Here is a 24,045-nt window from a genome sequence, read left to right on the forward strand (position 1 = left end):
GACTCGCTCGGAGAATAGCTTGCGCTGTGCACGCGAAAGACGAGGACCAACGGGGAGACGGAGAGAGGGGGGAGATGGAGAGACGGTATCTGTGTTAGGATTTGCAGTGTTGGCCGGGCTTCCGGACTCACTCCGGTCTTCCTAGGACATCTGTTCCCCAGCCTCGGGCGAGCAAACGCATGCTCTCTGAGCATGAACTGGAAACTGTGCCGTGCCATGCGGATTTGAGATGTATATTTGTCAAGTTGGATGCAGCCTTAAGGATGTTCATGTGATATGGTGTGCGTGTGGCGGGCAACTTGCACGCGCAAAACGGCGAGCAGGCCTTTGGTATCTGTGAGACCCTAAAGGTGTGGGGGTTGAAGAGTGAGTGAGAGAGAGAGAGAGAGAGGGTAGTGAAAGGATGGGGTGGAGGAAAAAGAGGTAAAGCAATTCTTTATTGTCCCTGCAGCTGTTCCTCGATACCCCCCCCCCCCCCGTGGTGTGAGTGAAGGGGACAGGTGCCTGCTGAGCAGTTGTTACTTTCTCCAGTCAACGAGCCCCCCCCCCCCCCCCCCTCCTCCTCTACTCTGATCTGACCGGCAGACACACACACACACACACACACAGACTCACCGACGGCAACCGGAGCACGCATTGTCGAGTTGTAGCGACGGCACACGCGCGCCCACGGTGTCATGGCATCTCCGTGGATGAGTCAGAGGGGTCCTGTGTGTGGAGCGCGTTCCGCCGGCCCCCCCCTCCTCCAGCCCCCTCCCCCCCGCGACGTTCGCGTGCGCACTCCTCTTCCAGCTTTACCTTGGAATCCTACTTTCTTTACTGTTTGACCTCTTTTCTCTCTCCCTCCTCAACCGCCCTCCCCCTGCCCACCCCACCCCCCCCCCACCCCCCGTTCCTCCCTGGGGCCCTGGCAGCTGTTATCTCAATGTTTTCCTTTAAGAGCTCCAGAAAGAGGGGGATGGTGGGGGGGGGGAGAGAGAGAGAGAGAGAGAGAGAGAGAGAGGGAGAGAGAGAGAGAGAGAGAGAGGGAGAGAGGGAGAGAGGGAGAGAGAACTAACTACATGGAGATCGGTGAGAGAGCACAGGGGAATGGAAATTGATTTCTAAGGTGACAGCCCACTCTGATTTGCCAGGAATGGGCTTAGTGAACGTCGCAGGAAAGACAGATCACGTGAGATGCCGAGATAGAGGGAATGTGGATGGAGAGAGAGAAAGAGAGAGAGAGGGAGAGAGAGGGGGGAGGGGGAGAGAGAGAGAGAGGGAGAGAGAGAGGGAGGGGGGAGGGGGAGAGGGAGAGAGGGGAAGAGAGAGTACCAACTACATGGAGATCGGTAGGCAGGGTAAAACCCTGGAGAAAGCCAGTTGGTCGAGTGACATAATAATAGCAGCAAGGTGCTGACTTTGCAGGAAACCCCCCTCCTGGTGCATTTTGAAAAGCAGCCTTAATTCCGCAGATCTGCAGTCAGGCACAGACTTCTAAGTGCTCCCACACAGCCCTGAACACAAATAGCGCTATCATAGTTTTGCGAAAGGGAGGGAGGGAGAGAGCGAAAGAAAGGGAGAGCTGAAATATTTTGCCGCGCCCCACCCTAGCGTGTGCCCTAAGGTGTGGGAGAGACACCAATCTGTGCTGCTGCACACACACACACACACACACATGCGCACACCTCACACACACACACCTAAATACACGCTTGCATAAACTATCAAGAGGTGACAAAGTTCACCGTCATTAGGCATCGTCCTGAATTTCTCCATGGGTTTTCTATTGATTTCTCGAAGGTTGCACATACCAGAATGATCTACGGGCCCCGTTGCCATGACTATGCGCACGCATGAGTCATTCATTGATGAAGTCTGTTGAGAGAGCGAGCGAGGAAGAGGTGTGAAGAGTCGTTATGTGAGTGCTACTCTATGTCGACCAGCAGATTAGGCCAAGCCAACACTTCCATATCTTGTGACACGCTTCAAAAATCATTTCTTAATGGAATTAATTAATCGATACTGCACCAAAGAATGGGGGTGGGGGGGTAGAGGGGGGCTGGGGGGCTGGAGGGGGGAGTTGGGGGCGAAGCCTGAATAGTTGATGGTAGGCCTTAAAGGATGTTAATGGGTGATCTGTTCCTTTTTAAAGCGCCCATTTGGTAAGGTTTGAGAGTCAAAAGGCTTGTTTTGACTTGTGGCTTTGGGAAGCATGGTTGGAGGGCATAATATGTCCTGAAGAGGGGTTTGTCTTTTGGGCGATTAGGTTTGTTCTGCTTCTCTCTCATTCTCCCCCTCTCTCTCTCATTCTCCCCCTTCTCCCCCTCTCTCTCTCTCTCTCTCTCTCTCTCTCTCTCTCTCTCTCTCTCTCTCTCTCTTTCTCTCTCTCTCTCTCTCTCTCTCTCTCTCTCTCTCTCTCATTCTCCCCCTTCTCCCCCTCTCTCTCTCTCTCTCTCTCTCTCTCTCTCTCTCTCTCTCTCTGTCTCTCTGTCTCTCTCTCTCTCTCTCTCCCTCTCTCTCTCTCTCTCTCTCTCTCTGTCTCTCTCTCTCTCTCTCTCTCTCTCTGTCTCTCTGTCTCTCTCTCTCTCTCTCTGTCTCATTCTCTCTACCTGTTTGTTCAGGACCATTGACTTGGATTGTCCAGTCATATGAGTTACCTGTGTACACACTGTCAACCGTTTTGACATTGGGACTAACTCAGTGGCGCTCTTGTCACCGAGCAACCCACCCCCACCCCCGGAACGAGAGGAACCCGTTGGTGCGGACGAGGCGTCGACACAGAGCATGGCGTGTTCTGTGTGCTCACCTGCGTCGCGTGTTTGCCGGGGACAGCGCGTGGCTTTCAGCGCCCCCCCCCCCCCCCCCAGCCCCCATCCCCCTCCCCCCGCCCCCTCGCCGTTCGTTAAAGGGATGTCGGCCATCTTTGTTTTCGGAGTGTTTACCTTTCAGACAGAGCTGCAGCGGAGATGAAATCGTTGGGGGGGGCGGGGGGGGGAACGTGAAAGAAAAGGAAAAAAGTGTGCGTGCGTGTGTGACTGTGTGTGAGGTGCCTTTGGGGGTGGGGTGGGGGGGGGGGATCTGGAGCATACATAACACCCTACAAGGAAAAGGGATGAGGGGCTGTAGTGGGAGGGCCTGTGTTGACGAGCAGACATGTTACCCTATAAGGAGATCAGGAACAGAGGGGTGGGAGGAGGAGGGGGGGAGGTTCACGTCCCGTCGCTACGAGGCAGGCGGTTTGATTGACACTCTGGGGGGGGCGGGACGGCTGCAAGGGGTCCCGTCTGGATTTTATGAAGCGTAAAAAGAAAAGAGGGGATGGGGAAGAGGAGGAGGGGGGGGGGGGGGAGGATGAGAGAACAGCAGCAGGAGGAGAAAAAAAAGCGGGGGGGAGGGGGGGGGGGGAGGGGCGAGGGGGGAGGGGGGGGGGGAGGGGCGAGGGAGGAATAGGAGTGGAGATGGAGGGGGGGGGGGAGGGGGTGTTCGACTCGGGTTGGAATTATTTAACAAGGAAGGGGGGTCCCCAGGCTCATTGCTATGCCTTGGGCGTGCTGCGAAAAACGCTCATCCAGCTGTTTGTCAGTCCTGCTCATTGCCACGACAACAGCGACAACAGCCACGATGGCAACCAGCAAACGCCACACAACCCCGGCCACTGGACGTTCTTATGGCTGGCAGAGACGAGCCATGCTCAGGCCAACGCCCCCCCCCCCCCCCCCCCCCCACTCCATTTTCCAGTCTTCGAAATGAGACGATACGAGTCGTGCCGTAGCAAGTAGGAAAAAAGGAGGGAGAAGGAAAAGAATCTCTTGAAAAGTCATCACGTATGTGAAGCGGCCCCCTCCTCCCTGGCCCAGTTGGCGCGTCGCTCAGGCGGGCGAGCCGACGTTCCCTCCGCAACGCCACGCCGCTGGCGGGTCCCGCGGCCTCGACCCGCCGACGACGGCGGCGGCGGGCTCCTCGGAAACAAAACGAGCCCGCGCTCGGACGTTGCCCGCTGACCCGAAAGGGAAAGCTCAGCTCTAGCGAGCAGTCTGAGTCACTAGCTCTGCTGCTGCCTGCGCAGTGTTACACAACGAGGAGAGGGGGTGGGAGCGTGTGTGCGGGGGGCGGGGAGAGGGGTGTTCGCAGCGCTCAAACAGATAATAAAACACGCGCGCACGCATACGCGGAGCGTTGGAGCGTGTACACAATCGGAAAGGAGCGCGCGCACGCGACGAACGCAAACGCGCGCCGCAGCGTTGCGATGAAAGGCGACTCGGCAGACGCAAACAACCCCACGCGCCCCTACGCAAACACACACACACCTGGGTACATGCGCACACACACATACACACACACACAAAAAGCGCATCGCCTATCTGACTGGAGGACATCACAGGAACAGGACGGTTCCTCTCTCTCTCTCTCTCTCTCTCTCTCTCTCTCTCTCTCTCTCTGTCTCTCTCCCTCTCTCCCTCTCTCTCTCTCTCTCTTTCTCTCTCTGTCTCCCTCTCTCTCTCACTCTCTCTCTCTCTCTCTCTCTCTCTCTCTCTCTCTCTCTCTGTCTCTCTCCCTCTCTCTCTTTATATATGTATTTATTCAGCTGATGCTCTTATCAAGAGAAGATGACAACGCAGCTCACGGTCAGCGAGAATCACACAAGACGGCCTCGACAGACGAAGCACACACAGGAACACGCGCCCACAAACGCACGCCCCACTGAAAAAAACGATTTCGGTAGCAGCTGCTTTTGTCTCCGTGTGCCCGGGTCGTGCGCTGCTGCACCGTGTCGTCGAGGCTGAATGTGGCGGCACTCTAAAAAGCCGGCCAGTTCAACACCAACGCTCGGTTGCTCCCTTTTTCTATATTTGTCCGACCCGACCGAAAATACTGAGGTTGCTACCCTCTCTCTGGCTCGTGGCGAAAGATCCGCGGTCTCAGCTTAGGGGCGATTTAGTGTTGAGTTGGCGAAATTCGGGAAGTACGTCAAATGCGGAATATTCATGAATATGCAAAGAGAGAGCGGATGCGAAACCATTTTCTGAAATATGTTCAACATATATGAATCTCATTCGGTTTTTGAATTGGCCGAATTTCAGCATGGAGGCTTCCGTGCAGCTATTTCGCGAGAGTGTGGGTGGGGAGCGTTCTGTTTGGGTGGAACCGTTTTACAAAGCTGAAGACCACGTTTCCGGCTTCATCTCTCGGAAGTTGAGTCAGAGACGGTTGCGTTTCGGAAGGATGTCTACACATATCTAGGACAAAGCGAGCCGGCCTCGTCACTTCGTATCGGCTCGTGACCCGGGTCAGCCCTGTGTCACTCTGCTCACTGTGTCACACACACACACACACACACACACACACACATACAGTTCAGGGGGATCTGGCCAGCGAGTCACAGGTGTGAGGCAAGGAAAGGTCAGGGTCTGGGAGACAGATGGCACGCACACGCACACTCCCACAGGGACGCAAATCTATTGTACCTCGCAGCAGGCCAGCGCTCCGGCCCATCAGTCATTCGCACGCGCGCGCCGGTCCGCGAACACGCTCACCTCGGGACATTCCGGACCCCACCTACACACGCGCGGTCACCTCGGAGCTGACCTACGATGACAGGCGTACGCGGCCACGCACACACGGAACATACCGTGCTCACACTTCTCCTCAGGCACGCGCACCAACACGTATCCACACACACTTACGCACACTGTACACATATAAAAGCACACACACACACACACACACTCCCCCACAGGCTTCTGTGCATTCCTGGTCTGCTGACAGAGGGGCACTGCTACCCTAAATGGAAACGGTCGCGGGTGCAGAGAGAGAGGAGACAGGCCGAGGAGAGGGGAAAGAAGGGGGGGGGGGATGGGGGGTTGGCAGCGGGGGGAGAGGAGGGGCGAGGAGGGGAAGACTGATAGGAAAGGAATGGACAGGCCTAATCCACGATGGCATGAAAATGAAAGAGCAAATGAAAATGGTTAGCAATTAGAAAGCCAGTAGTCTTGTGCTGTCTGTCGCGTGCGTGCGTGCACGTGTGTGTGTGCGTGTGTGTGTGTTTGTGTGCGTGCGTGTGTGTGTGTGTGTGTGTGTGCGTGTGTGTGTGTGTGTGTGTGTGATTACTCTGTTGTATCTTTTGGGGGTATTTTAGGGAGCTGTATGAGATTACAGCACCAGGAGTGTGCTCTCTCTCTCTCTCTCTCTCTCTCTCTCTCTCTCTCTCCCCAACAGTTGCTCTTTGTGAGCGTTTAAGCGGGTGGGTGTTTGCGTGTCAGAGTCAGTGTATGGAAAGGGTGTGCGTGTGTGTGTGTGTGTGTGGGCGTGTGTGGGCGTCGGATGCGCACCATTGTGAGGCACTCTGTGTAGAGGCTGCTGACCCTCAATAATAGATGTGGCTGTAGTGAATATTTAATAGGCGGCAGGAGACACACACACACACACGCACACACCAAAGGGGGATGGAGGGTGGAAATATAATATCCGTGCCTGTAATACGTTTTCGACTGGAGCTCCTGGGAAAGTGGTCTGCCTGGGCCCCAGTGATGCCTTTTCTCTCTCTGCCGTAAAAGATACGGTGGAGTTTAGCCAGCCAGCTACTTACAAAGTCTTCTCTTTCTCTCTCTTTCCATTTTGCTCCCTCCTTTTCTTCACGTCTACTCCTCCTCTTTTTCCATTTCTCGCTCCCCTTCCTCACATCGCCTCCTCTCTCTGTCTCTCTCCCTCTCTCTCTCTCTCTCTCTCTCTCTCTCTGTCTCTGTATCTCTCTCTCTCTCTATGTCTCTCTCTCTCTCTCTCTGTCTCTCTATGTCTCTCTCTCTCCTCCTCTCAGGGATCTCAGGATACTACCGGGGGTCAGGAGGGCCTGGTTCCCCCGCCCTTCTCCACCTTCCCCCCGCCTCCCCCTCCGCCCCCCCAGAACGGCCTGCCACTGGAGTACGGCGCCACCCTGTACACCGCCGGCGCGGTGCAGGGCCCCGTGGAGAGCGGGGCCGCCTCGAACAACGCAACAAACGCGCCCAACAGCTTGAACAGCCAAGTGAGTGTTGAGTCGGGTTCGAGCCAGGGGGGGTTGGTTTTCTCATTTGGCCCCGGCCTCCTCGGGCACTTGATTTACGCCGCGGAAGGAGGGGAGGCCATGAAACGAGTCAAAAGACTTTGAATGAACCTCTCTCTCTTTTCTCTCTCCCTCCCTCTCGCTCGGCCTCCCCCTCCAGTCGGACGGCACCTCCCAGATTGATGGCCAGTCCGGGGTGGGTTCAGGAGGGGGCGGCGGTGGCGGCGGCGGCGGCGGCGGCGGGGGGTCCTCAGGGGACGACACGGACGCCAAGGGGAGCCCCAAGCGCCTCCACGTATCCAACATCCCCTTCCGCTTTCGAGATCCCGACCTCCGGCAGATGTTTGGGGTACGTCCCTGACACTTTTGGGAGTGTTTCTTTTTCCATCATAATTCCTCTTTTTTTTCATTGGTCAGTCGACCGCCAATCGCACCAAGGAAAAAGCACTGCGGGTATCACCCCGAGCAGTCAGTAATACAGCCTTATTTTGGACGGAATGTTCCTTTAAAATGGTGCAGAGGGAAAAGCGGGGAGGCAGGGAAGACATGGAGGATTAAGACTGAGCCTGAAAAGAGCAACATGGCTGGATGCAAGCCAGCGGTTCGATGTTGTACAATACTGGCACCGTGTGGTGAAGCGTGGTATTGCATTTTGCGGCCCCCGCATCACTACCCACAGGATATTGATGTTTTTTTCCTTCTCTTTTTGTCCCTCCTCAGCAATTTGGAAAGATCCTCGATGTCGAGATTATATTCAACGAAAGAGGCTCAAAGGTAAGGCATCCGTCGGACATTTTGTGTACATCGTTCTTTGGAATTTTTTAAGCGCCTATGTCGCACATTTGTAAACCTTTTTTTTTTTTTACTTTTTTTCGTTCACCTCTGCCCCACTCTCCCTTTTCCCTCTCTCCCTCCATCCCTCTTTTTCTTCCTTTTCTCTCAGGGCTTTGGCTTCGTCACGTTCGAGACCAGCGCCGATGCGGAGAGGGCCAGGGAGAAGCTCCATGGGACCTTGGTGGAGGGCCGTAAGATCGAGGTAATTAACCCACCTCATTTTCGACGGCGGCCATTTTCCTCCGCCTCCTCCTTGTCCGACAGTGAGAGTGAGATTCCCGGCTAACGTGCTCTGTCTAGGTTGGTGTGTTGCCCCCGGAGACGGAGGCTTTTCTGTTCTAACTCCTCTCTGGCTTCACTCTAGCATGACGCGTCGGCGCAGCACAGAATGATGTCTGGTTTTAACCTGTCACTTCCTGTTTGTGTTGTGGGCTGTCCATTGTATTGCACCCTTTTAATCTCCAGTTCTGTGCCGGTGGGGTGGGGGTGTCTGGTTTGCAAAGCATGATGGGTGGCGTGGCGCTGAGCAACTGGCATGGCCAATCGGATGGCGGTATCCGAGACTTCTTTTATATTTTAACCTATGGGCTCTTACGTTACACCGCATGAAGGATGGCACAACTTCTTTTTCTATTGGTTTGTTATCTTGGTCATCACCATCACTTCATCGTTGCTGTCGTGGGTGTCTGGTGTCTTGTTCACTGAAGGGTGAAATCTTTTATTTCCTGTTTTTTTCTCCTGACAATTTGAGCTTGCTCGTGTTTGTGCAAGGCAATTCTGCATGGGCGTTTGGGTTGAACGGGACCTCAGGTGTCCTTTGGGTGTAGCTCAAACTTTCCCCTGTGTCTCTGTGGATATGCCACTTGTCAGTGGTCGTTTGATCTTTTGTCATGCTTTTGGACACGGTTGCATTGCATGTGGTCTCTGCGGGTGGGGGTCAGATTGGGGAGTGATTCACTTCCCTTGGCTCGACCGCGTGCCGAAGTGTGTTCTCTTACCTGTCCTTTTCGTTTGGACCCCAAAGAGTCCCAATTTTGTCGACCCGAAGGTTTTTCCAAAAGCCTCCTTTCTTCACCCCCCCTCTCACTTAATCACGCGCATCCTCCACTCCTAAAGACACCCGGGCGACACAGAGAGGGAATTCTGTCGTTTTGTCGGGTCGTTCATTCTCTTCTCGCTGGACAGGGAGAGAGGAAAGCACCCGACCCGCGTTCTTGCTCGCACCATAATGCTTGTGGCTCTTGGATGTTTGGGGGCTCGCGATTTTTGTTTTGCTCCTGTGCTCGTCTGCATGGTGTATATATGCACTTCTTTTTCGTCTGTGGGTGTCATCACATGTGGGGGACTGCGAGAGAGGAACGGTGAGGGAGGGAAGGGGCGGGCGGGCGGGCGGGTGGGGGCAATCCGAACGAGTGCCGACTGTTCTGTCATCTATCTCTCCCTCCCCTTTCCCGCCTTTACTGTGACGCACCATCCCTCTCTTTCCACTCTTTCTCTCTCTTTCTCTCTCCTCGCCAGTCAGTTTGTCTCTCCCTTGTTTGTCTCTCCCTCATGTCCTCATATTGGCCTGCGTTTGTGAACCACATAGCTCTTTTTTTTCTTTCTTTCTCTCTGTCCATTTTCTTTTATGGAATACTTTAATACAGAACTCAGCTGAATGCTTACATGCTGAATATCAGTTAATGTTGGTTGTGGTCTTAGTCAAGATAAAGCTTTAAAATGTTAGCTTTTTTTTTTTTCTTCATGTTTGTCTCAGTATCTGCCATCCCCTCCATATACTGTATAAAGTGGGTTTTCGCCAGTAGAAGTCAGTGATATGTAAAATGGCCGACGATCTGTATCTTGTGACCTATCACATGACATCACTTCCTCTACCTCAGGGGTAGGGGTAACCTTTTCATTACCCTGTTGGTTTTGATTTGTTTTAGTTTCTTTTTTTGTTTGTTTTAGCTTTGGTTCATCTTTTTTTTCTTACATATATTTTCTCGATTTCCCTGATGATTTTTGTATGTTGTTGTTGTTGTTGTTGTTGTCAGTCTCCACGGTAACCGCTCGCGTGTCCTCACGCCGTTCCCCCAGCAACGGTAAGTTGTGTACACATGGCATCATCTTTGAATGACCCCCCTCCCACTCCACCCCCCATCCGCCAATAGAGATAAACGATGCACCCAAACACCAAAATGAGGGAGCCCTCGGACGCACAGAGGTTTGATTGAAGGGACCTAATTGGCTAATCCTGTGATTGATTGGGGAGGTGGCGAATGAGGCACTGAGATTACGAGATTAGCCATTGACCGCATGGCATCAAAAGGCCACAGTTTAACCAAATGTCAAACGCATCTATCTGCAAGTGCAACAACTATGACTGCCACCTTTTTGATGCATAATTAATTCCAATCACCCTCTTCCTAACTGCATTACGCGCAATGACAAAACTGTATATCCTGCATGGTCGACTCTCTTCTTCGTCATCATTTAGAAAGCTTACTGTGCCATCCCTGTTTATGTATTTAGACGTCTAGAAGCATCGCACTCTTTAGCTGGATCGCATGCCGCAGCGTGAGGATGTTGTTAGGTGTTGAGATAGGACAACTTGGTGTTTGGTATGTAGTGCAGGAATTGTATAGTCAGCCTGATACCGAAGGATTCTTCAAACCTTCCGGAGGTTGTAACTGTGTGGTGCCGGGCTAGTCCCGAAAACCCTGTAAACTGGCCTTCTCTTTGTCTTCAGAGTTTCACTAGTACAGATTCAACTCACGATGACTTTTATCGACCCGAGGCAACACGACAACAAACGATAAACTTTATTTAAACATCACCATAAGCCATGGGGACCACCAGTAGCGTTATAGAACACTGCAGCAACCCCCTCGGTAATCTTTCAATAGATTGTTGTCCTGTAGTGTGTGACTCAACAGTGCTTTTTTTATTGATTTATGTTTGATTTTGGATTCAAAAAGGTGTCTCTTTTTCCTCTCTGTGAGACGTTTTGTGTGATGGTGGTTGTTTGTTTCTTTAAGGTTTTTATTGTGTGACACCCTGAATTGGAATGCCCGGTAGTGGTTTCAGAGTCATGGTTTGGTTTGATTTTGAGGAATGATATTTGCATCCCCCCATCCTTCCTTTCTTTCTTTCTTTCTTTCTCTCCTTTCTTTCTCTTTCTTGTTCTTTCTCTTCCATCAATCTTTATTTCTCTCCCTCTCATCCCTCTCTCCAATCTTGCTCATGTATTGTTAGAACCGATAGTGGGCAAATAGTCAACTTATTTTTTTGTTGTGTGTTTGTTACGCATCTTGGTGTTCTTTTGTCGTCAGTTTGTCCATGAGAAGAAATGCACATGTGGATGGATTGTTCACTTTCTCTCTCTCTCTCTCTCTTTCTCCCTTTCCCGCCATCATTTATGTGTTCCCGTGTCTTTCAATGTGGACTGGCTCTTCTTTCCTGCATCCCTCTTGATCTCTCTCTGTTTCTCTCCTTTCCCCTACTCTCTCTTTGTATGACGTGTATATGATTGGGAGGGCTGCCCAAATGTTTTTTTAGTTTTTTTTTTATTGGTCTATATGCTGCATCTGATGCTTGCTGATTGGCTGGTATGGCTCACTTCTGGTCATGTGATGCGCTCTTGGTTGGCTGTGTGTAATTTGTGTATGATCTCTTCAAGTGATGACTTTTTAATTTTGCATCGTGTTCAACAGATGAATCTTGCTGCTTACGTCACCCTCTCTTTCCCCCTTTTTTGAAGGTAGCAATGGAATGGTCTTGGATTTACTTTTGAATGCCTAAATCTGAAATGTTTTTGTTTCTTTTGTTGTGTGTACGTGGTCCAATATGTGTGTGTGTGTGTGTGTGTGTGTTGCAAAGCGGCCTGAATACTCACAAGGATTATTTTATATGTCATTTTTTCCTAAAAAAATGCATGTATCAAATGCCATCGCTCTGCATCAGTAGAATTAACCTCTTGATGACCTCTAAACGCTATTGTATTTTTTTTCGATATTCGTACGACACATTCAGAACAACAAAACTGTAGTAGTGGGTAAAAAGGTGCCAAGATGGCTTTTGCAGCTTGAAAACATTAATTTGTGAAGATTTGTTTTTAGATGGAATGTAATGTCCAGCAGTAGATAACTTCAAGAAAACAAATAGTGTATCTTGTGAATTTGGAGCCTAGGAACATAGTGTGCATGGACATGTGTACTTCCCTCGAACTGTGTGGGCGTAGGTCATGTATTGACCTTTGACCTTCCCTCTGATGCTCAGGTCAACAATGCCACAGCCAGGGTGATGACCAATAAGAAGATGGTCACCCCATATTCAAATGGAGAAGGACTTGCTGCCCTTCCTTATGGTAACACACGGCTACCTTGATTGATTTATAAAGAACCTTGTTGTGTACATCCCGTGTATTTTCAGTGTTTAAGTTACATAATAGTCCAGCACACTACCATGACATAACATAGTTATGTATCAGTTTACAGTAGATATAGTCATCTGTCTGGCATTGTATCGTTGCCGTCTTACACTGTCTGTGCACCAAAAGGAATGTGCTAGTAATTTGTTCAGTAATGTGTTAGTAATTGTCTCTTTTTTGGTTCCCTATAGCTGGTTGGAAGCTCAGTCCAATGGTTGGGGCCATGTACAGTCCAGAGCTTTACACTGGTAAGATGTAGCATCATACGCTGCCTGGCTAAATGCATTTGTTTTGTTCAAGATTTGTAAAGCTAGTTTTCTTTGCACTAGCTGTGTTAGATTGCTTTGGTCACTAAAGCTTGTAGTATGTTTGGTAACGTATCATCATAAAAAAAAAAAAAAATCAAACTAGGTTGTTAGCTCAGTTAGCTTAGCCTAATTAGCTAGCACAACTAGCTAGTTTTAGGTAGTTAATTGAAAAATATTAAAAATATTGTTTTCAAAGTGCAAGTCTATCTCTATCATACATATTAAATGTTCTTCCATCCTCTCTCTCTCTCTCTCTCTCTCTCTCTCTCTCTCTCTCTCTCTCTCAGTGCCAGGATTTCCCTACCCTGCGGCGGCTGCTGCTGCGTCCTCGGCAGCGGCGGCGGCGACCTTCCGGGGTGCTCACCTCCGGGGACGTGGCCGGCCGGTGTACAGTGCTGTGAGGGCAGCCGTACCCCAGCCTGCCATCCCCACCTACCCTGGGTAAGAGAGGCTACAGAAACACAGACACGCACATGGGCAAATCGCACATACACATGCTCAGACTCGTAGTAGTTGAACACATTCATTACACGCACCTAGGGGACGGGTATAGCTCAGTGGTGGAGCATTTACCGTAGATCAGTAGGTCCCAGATTCAATCCTCCCCTAGTATGTTGCGTTGTGAATACATTACATTATGCATATTCAAAATAATCATGCACACAGATATTGTAAGTGAAGACACACATATTTTACTCATGCATGCTCCCACAATCTAAAATCGTGTTCGACCAATGATGCATGTGCTTGAGAGTGCTGTTTTAGTCATGATTGTCGTCTCAAATTAATTCAGTTTATATCGGGCTACATTGAAATACCATTTTGTTGTGCTCTGCAGTAGTATCTAAATGTTGTTGACACAAATACGTTGAAATAATAAAAGTACATCTGTGTCACCACAGGCTTAATCACAGTGATAATAGCACTGACTCTATCATCAAACAACCAAGTGGTATTTTCTGTCTTGCATGCTGCACGGAGTGTAATATTCTCGCACCCTAATCTTCTCTCCTGTCCACTCCTTTTGGCACTCTTTCTATCCTGCTCCTTGGTTCCCGTTTGTTCTTCCGTTTTCCCCGTTATGGTCACCTGGTGGCGCTCCTCTCCCATCTTTTGTACTCTTCCTGTTTCTCGACCACTCCTTTTCTCTCCTTCTTTTTCTGTCCACCCTGTACTTCCACCCCACCCCCCCACCCCCCCTTTTCTTATTTCTTCTCTCAGTGTGATGTATCAGGATGGCTTTTACGGCGCAGCCGACCTCTATGTAAGTATAGCTCTCTACTTGGTTTCTGTCACTCGCTCCCTCCTTTCCCCCACCTCCGTCTGTGAGTGTTTCTCAAGTGAGGAGGAGTGTTTTGTGCATGGACCAAATCCATAGAGCCGTGTAATTGTGGGTGTAATAGTAACCAACGCACACACTATCTGCTGTCCAATTCCTACGATGACTTCCTCTAAACATGGGAAACCTCATAGAATTACATGAACCAAAGAAACACACCCAAGTAGTCAAGATTTCCATGCATGCCCTGTTGAGTTAGCGATAGTGTGCGCACACATACACACACACACACACACCTCCACTGATCCGAGTCCTATACATTCATGAATAGACTGCTCTATGTGTGGTTTGTCTCTGTGCATGTGAGTGGCGAGTGGTGTGTGTGCGCGTGTATACCGTTATGCGTGCGAGAGCGTGTGCGACCAGGTTGACAATAGCTGTTTCTGTTCTCTCTGTAGACTAGTGTTTCAGGACATTAGTGGCAGATTGCCCCAGGTAGGGATTGACTGTGAAAGCCAGTTTGCATCCTACAATGACTGTGTGCTGCTAGTATATTGACCATCTGAGATTGAAATGCCTTCTCTGTCTCTACTACTAACTCACTGGAATCTGACATGGGTGGAGTTGCGGAAGGGGGGAATTGTTTCAATAAAATCCAACTTTATTTACATGTCACCATCCGTTAATTGTAAGGAAAGACAATGTGATTTGCATAGGAAATAAAGTTCAACCCAAATGGATAAATGTAAATGATAAACTAATTATATTTAGTTTCAGATTTTAAATGAAATTATAGTAATTGAGAGCTTGTACCATTACCTATGGAAACTCTTATTTGTAGCTGAGTTATGACTTGTTGAACTAGTACAGGGTATTGTAAAACAAATATCAGATGTCATACATGGCCAGACAATGGCACAGTGGCTTCATCCCTGTAGGTGAGAAAATCGGATCATTATTACTTGTGACTGTCCATTAGTCCCAAAGCTTAGTTTGCTAGTAATAATAATAGCATATTAGCAGACACTTTTTCCCGTATCGTATAGTATAAGGGCGGATTTGAACCTGCAGCCTCTTGATCAGCAGTTAAGTGTTCAAACCATTGAGCTGTACCCCCCTATTAGCTGAGATTGTTTTTACAAAAACATGCCATAACTAGTTAGGGTCAAATATGTTAACTACACATTGAATATAGGATTCAGACCCCTTCCCGGTATCTCCCTGTATCTGTTTCACTTGTGGCATGCTAACTGAATCAATGTGGGCATGCTGACACACTTACACCCTTCCTCCCCCCTCTTCTCCTCCCGCTCCCTCTCCTCCCCTCCTTTCGGCCTCCTGTAGAAGCTCTTTTGACAATGTCAGCCCCCTCTACATCCCTATCCACACCTCCCCGGGGTGACAACCTCTTTCATTTCGATTTTTTTCACTGTTTTTCGAAATAAAAATATGATCATATTTACCATTCATCCCCAACATCAACTCATCCAGTCCAATTTTCCTCTCACTCCCCCCTTGTACATCCATCTTCTACTCCCCCTTTTTATTCGGCCTCTCCCTCCATCCATCCTCCCATCAGTTCCTATGCCCATCTATCCCCTTCCTTTTTGCTGTCTTCTCACTTCCTACTTCCTGTCCCTTGACCCCGCCCCCTCCCCATAGGAGCAGGTGTGTGCTCCTGAATGCTGGGACATGGTCATGACTGATTGTTTAGGGTAGAATGCAGTGGTGTGTGTGTGTGTTTCGTAGGGATGTTTGGCCTACGATCCGAGTTTGGGATGCATGCTGTCCGTCAGTGATTGGTTGTCGGCCATGTCACGTGTGTGCGTCCTTTCAATCGGATTGGCTGATCGTCTCTCGTGTGCCCTCCTCCCCCCCCCCCCCCCCCCCCCCTTAGTTTGTGTGTCTGTCCGTCTCTGCACATGAAATAAACAACGACCCCAATGATCACGTCATCCCCCTTTTTCCTCGACTTGTGTGTTGTGTCTTAGGGGCCAGGGGGGGTTCACAGCCAAGTCTGTGCACACTTTTGCTACCTATCTCCATTATGTCTCTCCCTCCACGTCAACCAAAATGCTAACAGACCTGAAGCTGAACAGATATTTCAGTCAAACTTAGATTCACACCCTGGTGGTGTGCTTACGATCCCAAGGCATCCGGTCTTGTTTTGTTTAGCGTGGAGGAAGACCCACAGGGTGGACAGCCCTCAGCTACAGCCCTTTGAATGCCATTTTTGCATACCAGATTAGCCTTTGTTGCCAGTCTTGCTTGTTAATCTCTAGCTCTTTTCCGCTTCCTACTTTCACTGTAACATCCCTAGCTTCGGTAGGTGACACTGCAACATACGCTCACGACTTTTCTCTCTCTTTCGCTCCCCACCCTTCTCTCTCCGACCCTTCCCCTCCTCCAGGGAGGCTACGCCGCGTATCGCTACGCCCAGCCAACTGCCGTAGCCACGCCCACGGCGGCTGCGGCCGCCGCCGCCGCTGCAGCCTACAGTGACAGGTGAGCGCTCGGGCCCGAGCTTAAAAGGAGCCGGCTGTAGGATATAATGAATTGCATGTGCACCCTTCCAGTTGCTTGAACTTGAAGAAGAAAAAAAAACGCAAATATTGCGATGGTCGCAGTATCGAGCATGTGGTGTTATGGTTGTGTGAGGTTTTGCTCTGTCTTCTATAGCTATGGACGGGTGTACACGACAGACCCCTACCACGCTGCACTAACCCCAGCCACGGCTGCTGCCTACGGGGTGGGAGCAATGGTAAACTCCCTTCTATCTACTGACACTTGAGATCTTCTCCATCTTTTGAAGACGTGTGTTTGTGATATTTCTCGGTGTCCATTAAACGTGTTCTGTTCTTTCTTTTCCACAGGCCACGCTGTACAGGGGAGGCTACAGTAGATTTGCTCCTTACTAACAAAAAAAGACTACATTTCCCAGGAGCCTCTTTTTTTCCTCTCACACACTCTGAATGAGAACCCTCCTCTCCCCTCTGTGGCCCTGGAGGAGGATTGTAGTCTGGAAAAGGATTCTGGAGTCCTACCAATATTTCAAAACCCAGTCCCTCTTTTTTCTCATATATATTCTACAATAAAGGAATGCTATTTTGAAGACTGATGGGAGGCCATGAAAAAAAAAAAAAAAAAAGAATCTCTGAACCAAAATGGCCATCAGATCCCATTGCACGGCTGTATATTACTCCCCACCCCCTTACTTCATAAGTTACTCCCATGACACTCAGCAGCACAAGACACGCAATGGAGCCCCTGAGTACCTCCAGAGCTCATCTAACAACAGCTGATTCACGGAAAAGTTGAGTACAATGAGAATGCCTGCATCCATGTTCAAGAGCCAATTCTGTATACAAACCAAGCATACAAGATGGAGGGGACCCATCACCGAAAAGCCAAGGTCATCAGTCAAAAGAGGAACGGGGACTTGCAGAAGTAGGGTAGAGCACCAAAATGGCGCCAGATGCTTATTTGGAACAGAACTACAAGCGGCAAACTTGAACTAAATTTGTTCCTCTAGGAAGGGTGGGGGTGATGGGAAATCATGTCATTTTAGAAGAAAAACTACAAGACTACAAGAAAATGGTTGGGACGGGGAAATAAGTGGACTGAAAGTTTATAACACTATAGAGAATTACTTGCTGAAAACTAGGAGGAGGATGATTATTCTAGCTGTACCTTACCTCAAGTTTTCTTAGTCTGTGGAAATGGTGAACCTTTAAAAATGTAATTGTTACAATATGCAAAGAAATTAGTTTAGAGAGAAAAAAAGTTACCAAACTATTATTATTATTACCATCATAATTGCCATCATTATCGTTAGTTTCAACTACACATTCTTTACTTAGCAGTTTTCGTTCTCGTAGCACTGAGATAAATGTTCCACGTTCAGTGGACCCCGGAGCTAGGATGATAATGTGGACTGTTGTCCACATGCCACTCTTCTATGGATAAAACGATTGAACACAACACAATTGTATCCTTGCCTACCAGTGTACAACAGCCTAGACCTAATATTTACAAGTCAACAAAATACTTAGAACTCTATTCAGTGCAACACTGTCCATCGCAATCCATAAAAGTAACAGGTTAATTATTATTGCGTAGGCAACGTTTGGCTTAGCTTCAATCATAAAATGCTAACATTAGATAAACTTTAGCTATTGGATAAACAAATTCATTTTTAATTCCTTTCACAATTTACAGTAGAACATTTATTATTTGGAGGTAATAAACCCGCTCTTCCTTTAAAAGAGCAAGTAAAAATCAAGTACGGTCTTCCTAAGAAATAGCTACGTTGGTCATTATAGATGACATGCTGTCTACAATTATTGATTGCGAGAGATTCCGTCAATATGAGTCGATAGAAGATATTTAATGCAAAATACCATACTATTGTGTATATTTCTATATCCTTATACTCTATTTCTGATTGTGGTTGTTTTGTTTTGGTTTTGGTTCCAAAGATTTGTAGAAAGCACATGTTTGCTTATGTATAAATATATTATCATTGTTATTGTGGTTATTATTATGATCCTCGTAATCCTAATTGCTGTCCTTTTTTTGTTACTTTAGCTCATGTTATATTTTTCTATCTGTAAATGGTGTAGTTTCCCCAAAAGTAAGGTGATTCAATTCATCAAAGTTTTGGAGTTATTTTGTTTGGTTTTGTATTGTTGTTTTCTTGGGCAGAGGGGAGCGAATACTTGAGTAGTTATACAGAGGGATCAACAAGGAATGGGTATAACACTACCAAACTTCTTCTCTTTGTTGAGTGAACTGATAGTCCAAGCTTTTTTATGGGTGGAGACAAGGGACGGCTAGCACAGTATGGAGAAGTATTTCAACGTTTATATGACAAGCTGAAATGCTAGCCGTCTCGTTTCCTTTCAACGTCCAAAGTTTACAGTGGACTGAATGATTGAGTGATGACATGGCACTTCAAAGGGGTGACACCAATCTCTTTGTAAGAAAAAAATTAATAAACCACACATTTCAGTGCTCAAGCCTCTGGGTTGGAGTTGTATGGAAGAGAGGAGCGCTTGCCTCATCGCCTCCATGTTGAAAGTAGGTTTAAGGCGGATGTAAAAAAAAGAAAAAAGAAAGAAAAAGATATTAAAAAAAGGTTCTAAGTGTTATCCTTTGTAAAATGGTAAATGTTTCAATTCTGACAAAGTTGACAAAGACAATGTTATGTGGGGCATGAACTAAGTAATATGAAACACTATTTCAAATGCTGCAAAGTCATGTTTTGTTTTTAACCTTTTTTGCATTGTATCTTCTTTTAATCTTACTGCTGCCTATATGTATCTTAGTGTGAAATCAAATACATCAACAGGTCAATAACTTCTAAACGGTCATGTGCTTTGTAGTTGGTAGCCTGATCTTGCTGTTGAGTTTAGTCAAATTCTTTTAATTATTTGACTTTTCAATACTTACGTATTGCAACAGGAAGTGCTTTGAAAGAGGATAGCTAAAAACAAGCAGCCAAAGATGTTGTAAAAAGGCCCTCTAGCCTTTGGCTACCAGCTGGAGAAATGATCAGTGAAATGTACAAGAGTTTATCTATGTTCCCAGAGTCCTAAATTCCCTTCTTCCAATGTTTCAAGTTGAAAATGATGTTAACAATATTCACATTAACCCTTTTATTGTCTTCGGGTCAAATTTGATTATCAAAAATTTCACGTTTCATACATATAATAAATGTTATCCTGTGTTTTACTAATTGAATAAGGCTTCAAAACAGCTAAACCTATAAAAGGCAACACAACTAATCATTGTTATTTGATTTGATTTTAAGGTCTAACTCTAACCATTATGTGCTATATAGATCTGGCGAACATAGTACCTTGGAACAAAGGAATGACTCAAAATGTAAAAGACTGAAGACCTATTGAACCATTGAAGGCATGGACAACCAGCATGAGTGACACTCTTCAGGAGTGGAGTTTGATAAATGTTTGTATTGCATGATTTTTCTGTCTTTTTAAGATTATGACTTGTTGAGCAGCATCCAGTTGCATTCTTCTGTACCACTAAAGCCCCCCATTGAGAATGCCAGGCAGCTAGCCCTTTCATGCTAACGCAAAGCTAGCTAGCTAATGTTGTGAAGAGAAAGAGCACAGAGCTTTTTGGCTAAGAGGCCCGGTGACAGACAAAATGGCCGCCCCAAGATGTAAAAACATGGGGTAGATTTAAAGTCCCTGTCATGGTTTCCTTGTCATTGTATTATATTAGCTATGTGGTTGTTCTTCATAATCGCTATGGTTTCCAATGAAAGTGACTGTCCTCTTTTAATCTATTCCCCTCTGTCATGTCTATCCCTTGACTGCCATTATGCTATTTTGTTATTGAATGTCCATATTAAAATCTTTTATATAAAATGTTTTGTGATTGAAGGTTACCTTTCTTTGATTTCTCCCATTTGTGAACGTTAAGAACATTTTCTGTTAGTTTTGCAGTATATATATATTCACTGCTGGTGAATTTAAGGGCCTCTTTTGTTAGGTTGACTGAATAGTCACCATTCAGCCTTGGAAATGGGTTTCCTTTATCCAGTTCTGCAGAACTACATGTTGACTATTGACTGTGGTTTGAGTAAGGATCCATGTGACTGTATAACAAAGACGGCTTTTTTAGTTTCTTGGGAAAATTATAACATTTATTGAACTAGGCTACTTTCCGGTGACTTCAAATCCTATTTACAAAGTGCACAAGAGCGGTTCTCTCGACTGAACAGTAAATTACATCATAGACATTAGACGTTCATAGTTCAAAAAAATAAATGTGATCTTCTCCATACATTAATATAGCTCTGTTTGTATCGAAAGAGTGCCTTCTATGAGAGAGGGTGAGGATGAGACAAAAGGCAGGAGGGGGAGCGAAACTATCGTTGAGATGTCATAACAACGGCTACCGAACCCTCAAACGTCATCTAGTCCATTTCTCTCTTGGAATACAGGTGTGGGGGTGAAAACTAAAAAAGTAAGCAGCTTCGCCACACCTTTGAATGCTTCTGGGAGAAATGTTTTATTTACTCCTACCAGACCGCTCCAAGCAAAATGACACTATTATACATGTATAGTATATCAATTGAATTTGAAGTCATTTTTTGTTCGACTTTGGTAGTCGTACATTGCTGAGCAGGTCATGCTATCACATTTCTACGGGGAAGACGGTGGAGGGCGGGGTGTGATAGTGTTATGATCAGTGTATGCAATGTGCATCAGTGTCCTGACCTGTGTGTGCATCAATGAGGTCTGGGTGTCTGTACACCCCTGCTCGACATTGACTATTTACAGCGAGCTGTTTAAGTGTGTTTTGTGCAATATGGCGTAACATAACAACGACAGTTAGTTTATAAGTGTGGGGACTCCCTCGTTATCATGGACCAGAGGGATGTGGGGGTTAGGAGAAGGGAGAGTAGGGTTAAAGGAAAGAATATTGGTAGTAGTAAAGGAAGTAGGAAGGGCGGGGAGTCTAAACAATTCCATATTTTGCCAGGTCGCTGAGCTCCATGTCGCCAAAGGCTTCCCATGGGCACACCACTGTGATGTCTGTGCCAAGACCCTCCATGCCGGGGATGTCGTCACCGAATCTGATTGGAGGAAAGGAGAGACGATACCAAGTTTCACAATTGGTTGTGTGAGGCCGCTTACGTTTTGTTTCGAAAGTGTGAAGTGAATCATCGTATGATTTAGAAATGTTAACGTGTGTCTTCCATGTAGTTAGAGGGATGTTTAGCACTTATATGCCTATATTGTATTTTTCTAAGTAAACTGGGATTGCATCTTACCCCTTCTGGCCAGGCTTGGGGGCCTTGCTCTTGAAGGTGCGGGTGGTCCTCTGCTTGAACTTGGGGGGTGCCTTCTTGTCGGCGGGAGTTGCAACAGCTGCGTCTGCCATTTCGTTAGGTTACTAAGGGAGCACAACAGAGGAGTCATTGTTAGTGAGTTACTCTTTTGAAGTATATCATCATTATTGTCTTAATTAAGACAAACCAGTGCTTCCCTATAAGGGTTGATGGTTATTTATCAAAATAGCAAGGAAAAGAATTGAAGAAAAAAACAGTTTATCATTAATTTTTTTCTTTGATCCTTTTCTTCAATCCTTTTCATTGCTTCCCTGTGAACTCTTCACTTTTCTCTTTCCCGGTTCATCAATCCCCTTATATTTTTCTCTTCATCCTAATCCACCCCCGAGTTCTCATCCCAATGTGCCACTTTTAGCCACCCAGGGATTACAATCCCCACAGATTAGGTCTAATTAGTCCCTGTCCATTAAATCCCTGCCCCCAGTCTAAAACCCTATTACACAAACACCCCACCCCTCCCGTTTAACACCCTCAGGTTTAAAACAGACTGCTCTGTGTTTATTTTTACATAAAGAAGATTAGACTTGGCACAGCCTCAGTTGCAAGTCAACAAGTCACCAAAGTGCAACAGAAACTACTGGTTACTAATTCACTGGTTTTGTTTAAGTTGGACACACTTGGTAACTAGCTAAAACATGGAATGAGAGATTACTCTTTAGATTGTTGACCAAGTGACTGCTAACTAGCATTTCCATCATGGCTGTGCGTTTAACCACCCAACAAGTAGAGGTCAAAGATTCTCATCCCTTTTTTTTTATCTCACCAGTTATTGCTTTGACCACATGGACATTCTCCAGGACAGCTTCATCATGATAGTAGTTAAATGAGTGGACTTGTGTCCACGTCTTTTGAACCTTTACCTTTGTACCTTTACAGAAAAGACACTCACTTCCTGTAGTGTCAAGTCTCAAGTGCCACAGGCCTACATTCAACTGAAAGGTCTCTATCAGGCTATCCATACAAAGACCTCCACATTAATTCTAGCACAAGCAAGAACATGAATTGCCTCTCAACTATCAAACAAATATTATTTGATGTCAGCAGAAGCGCTCCAGAGTGACAGATTGCTTGCCAGAATTTGTAGGTATCCTATTGGAAAAGGATGAAAGAAAAATCCAAGGTAGCCCAAAGGTGGGCCCAAGTATCTGGCCATTCAAAGGTAAGCAATACTCCAAGAGGGCGGTTGATAAGTCTTACCTGTCTTTGCAGTAGCAAGGAGTTCTGGATGCTTGATGTCTCTCGGTCGGAGAGCAAGGTGGCAAAGCAAAGAGGAGTTTTTAAGCTCGTCTTTCTCTATCTGCTGATTCTCTTTTTCTCTTCTCTCTACTTCTGGCTGTCGGCTTCTTTTATACTCCTCTGCCTAATCCCCTTCCGATGTTTGCACCGATGCTGCACATGCTCCTCAGCTTTAGTCTTCTGTTTTTGTTTTTTTTCTTCAGCCCTGACCAATACTCCCCCGCCCTTACACATACTGTATACCGGGCGAGGGATCAAAAGATTGAAATGAGACGTGTATTTTAAGGTACACTTATGGTGGAGGAAAACACGCATGTGTTTTTGTGCACATAGGTGCGAAACGTGCTGTATACTCCGTCAGATTTTTGGGATCCATGAGGATAACTTTGTAAGTAATGTGTTTGGTCAGAGTTTGGAACCATTGAGTCAAATTAGAACCACAGTATTTAGAACTAATATTGATACAAGGCCTGATCATTATTCAATCGGACAGTATCACTTACACCCAGGAAACTTCTGGTTCCGTGGTATGAGCATCATCCCTGTGTGAATCAAGATAAACATGATCCGTTTAGGTGCAACTCAAACACAACTTTCGGAAGCAAATATTGTCACCACCACCACCACCCACATTGCACACAGTTCATTTTAAACATCAGCAATTTTGGGGTGTTACTCACAAATGTGATATTGATGAGCCACTAGCATGAAAACCTTATGTTAACTGCCTTATTCCCAACCTCGATTGATCAAAACGGACAAATCAGACCAATAAACAATCTTGACCCTGAGGCCTCAAAAGGTCAGAGAAAAGCTGGGTAAGATTACATCAGGAGTGTGTGTGTTTGTGGGGGGGGGGGGGGGTTACTGGCAAGGACTCTCGGACAGGTGATATCCCTAGCTCCCCTCTCCTCTGACATAACTTCCAGGGCATATGTCTTCACTGTATGTGCTGCTAGCGGCTTAGTGCCTCTAACAGGATTGGGTTTTGATCCAAGTGTGTAGGAATGTGCCCACAGTACAGACTCACTGCTCCATCTGTGTACTGTAGGGCACCCCAGTAACCCTAAT

At 47.1% G+C, this 24,045-nt stretch overlaps 2 protein-coding genes across 4 annotated transcripts in view; one reads left to right on the forward strand and one right to left on the reverse strand.

Annotated features, from left to right (window-relative positions):
• The window catches only part of rbfox2 (RNA binding fox-1 homolog 2), a 30,813-nt gene extending 10,561 nt beyond the window's left edge, over window positions 1-20,252 (forward strand). For 2 of the 3 annotated variants that reach the window (XM_084685293.1, XM_084685294.1), the window contains 11 exons: window positions 6,797-7,003; window positions 7,182-7,370; window positions 7,742-7,795; window positions 7,965-8,057; window positions 12,116-12,203; window positions 12,458-12,514; window positions 12,862-13,015; window positions 13,796-13,838; window positions 16,264-16,358; window positions 16,533-16,614; window positions 16,727-20,252. In XM_084685293.1, coding sequence (XP_084541419.1) covers window positions 6,797-7,003; window positions 7,182-7,370; window positions 7,742-7,795; window positions 7,965-8,057; window positions 12,116-12,203; window positions 12,458-12,514; window positions 12,862-13,015; window positions 13,796-13,838; window positions 16,264-16,358; window positions 16,533-16,614; window positions 16,727-16,771 — 1,107 coding nt within the window. In that variant the 3' untranslated portion in view covers window positions 16,772-20,252. Of the gene's footprint in view, window positions 1-6,796; window positions 7,004-7,181; window positions 7,371-7,741; window positions 7,796-7,964; window positions 8,058-12,115; window positions 12,204-12,457; window positions 12,515-12,861; window positions 13,016-13,795; window positions 13,839-14,311; window positions 14,349-16,263; window positions 16,359-16,532; window positions 16,615-16,726 lie in introns of those variants that run through there. The other variant, XR_014740567.1, reaches the window with a different exon arrangement.
• A 617-nt stretch (window positions 20,253-20,869) lies between these two features.
• Window positions 20,870-23,040, reverse strand: LOC146237844 (retinal cone rhodopsin-sensitive cGMP 3',5'-cyclic phosphodiesterase subunit gamma-like). The gene is made up of 3 exons (XM_084685271.1): window positions 22,936-23,040; window positions 21,661-21,782; window positions 20,870-21,462 (listed from the first exon to the last, which is right to left on the reverse strand). The coding sequence occupies exons 2-3, from the start codon at window positions 21,768-21,770 to the stop codon at window positions 21,345-21,347; spliced, it is 228 nt and encodes a 75-aa protein (XP_084541397.1). The 5' UTR covers window positions 21,771-21,782; window positions 22,936-23,040; the 3' UTR covers window positions 20,870-21,344.
• Between the last annotated feature and the right edge of the window lie 1,005 nt (window positions 23,041-24,045).

This window comes from Hypomesus nipponensis, chromosome 21 (genome assembly GCF_054491055.1).
Source record: "Hypomesus nipponensis isolate SF chromosome 21, ASM5449105v1, whole genome shotgun sequence".
In the NCBI taxonomy this organism is placed as follows: domain Eukaryota; kingdom Metazoa; phylum Chordata; class Actinopteri; order Osmeriformes; family Osmeridae; genus Hypomesus; species Hypomesus nipponensis.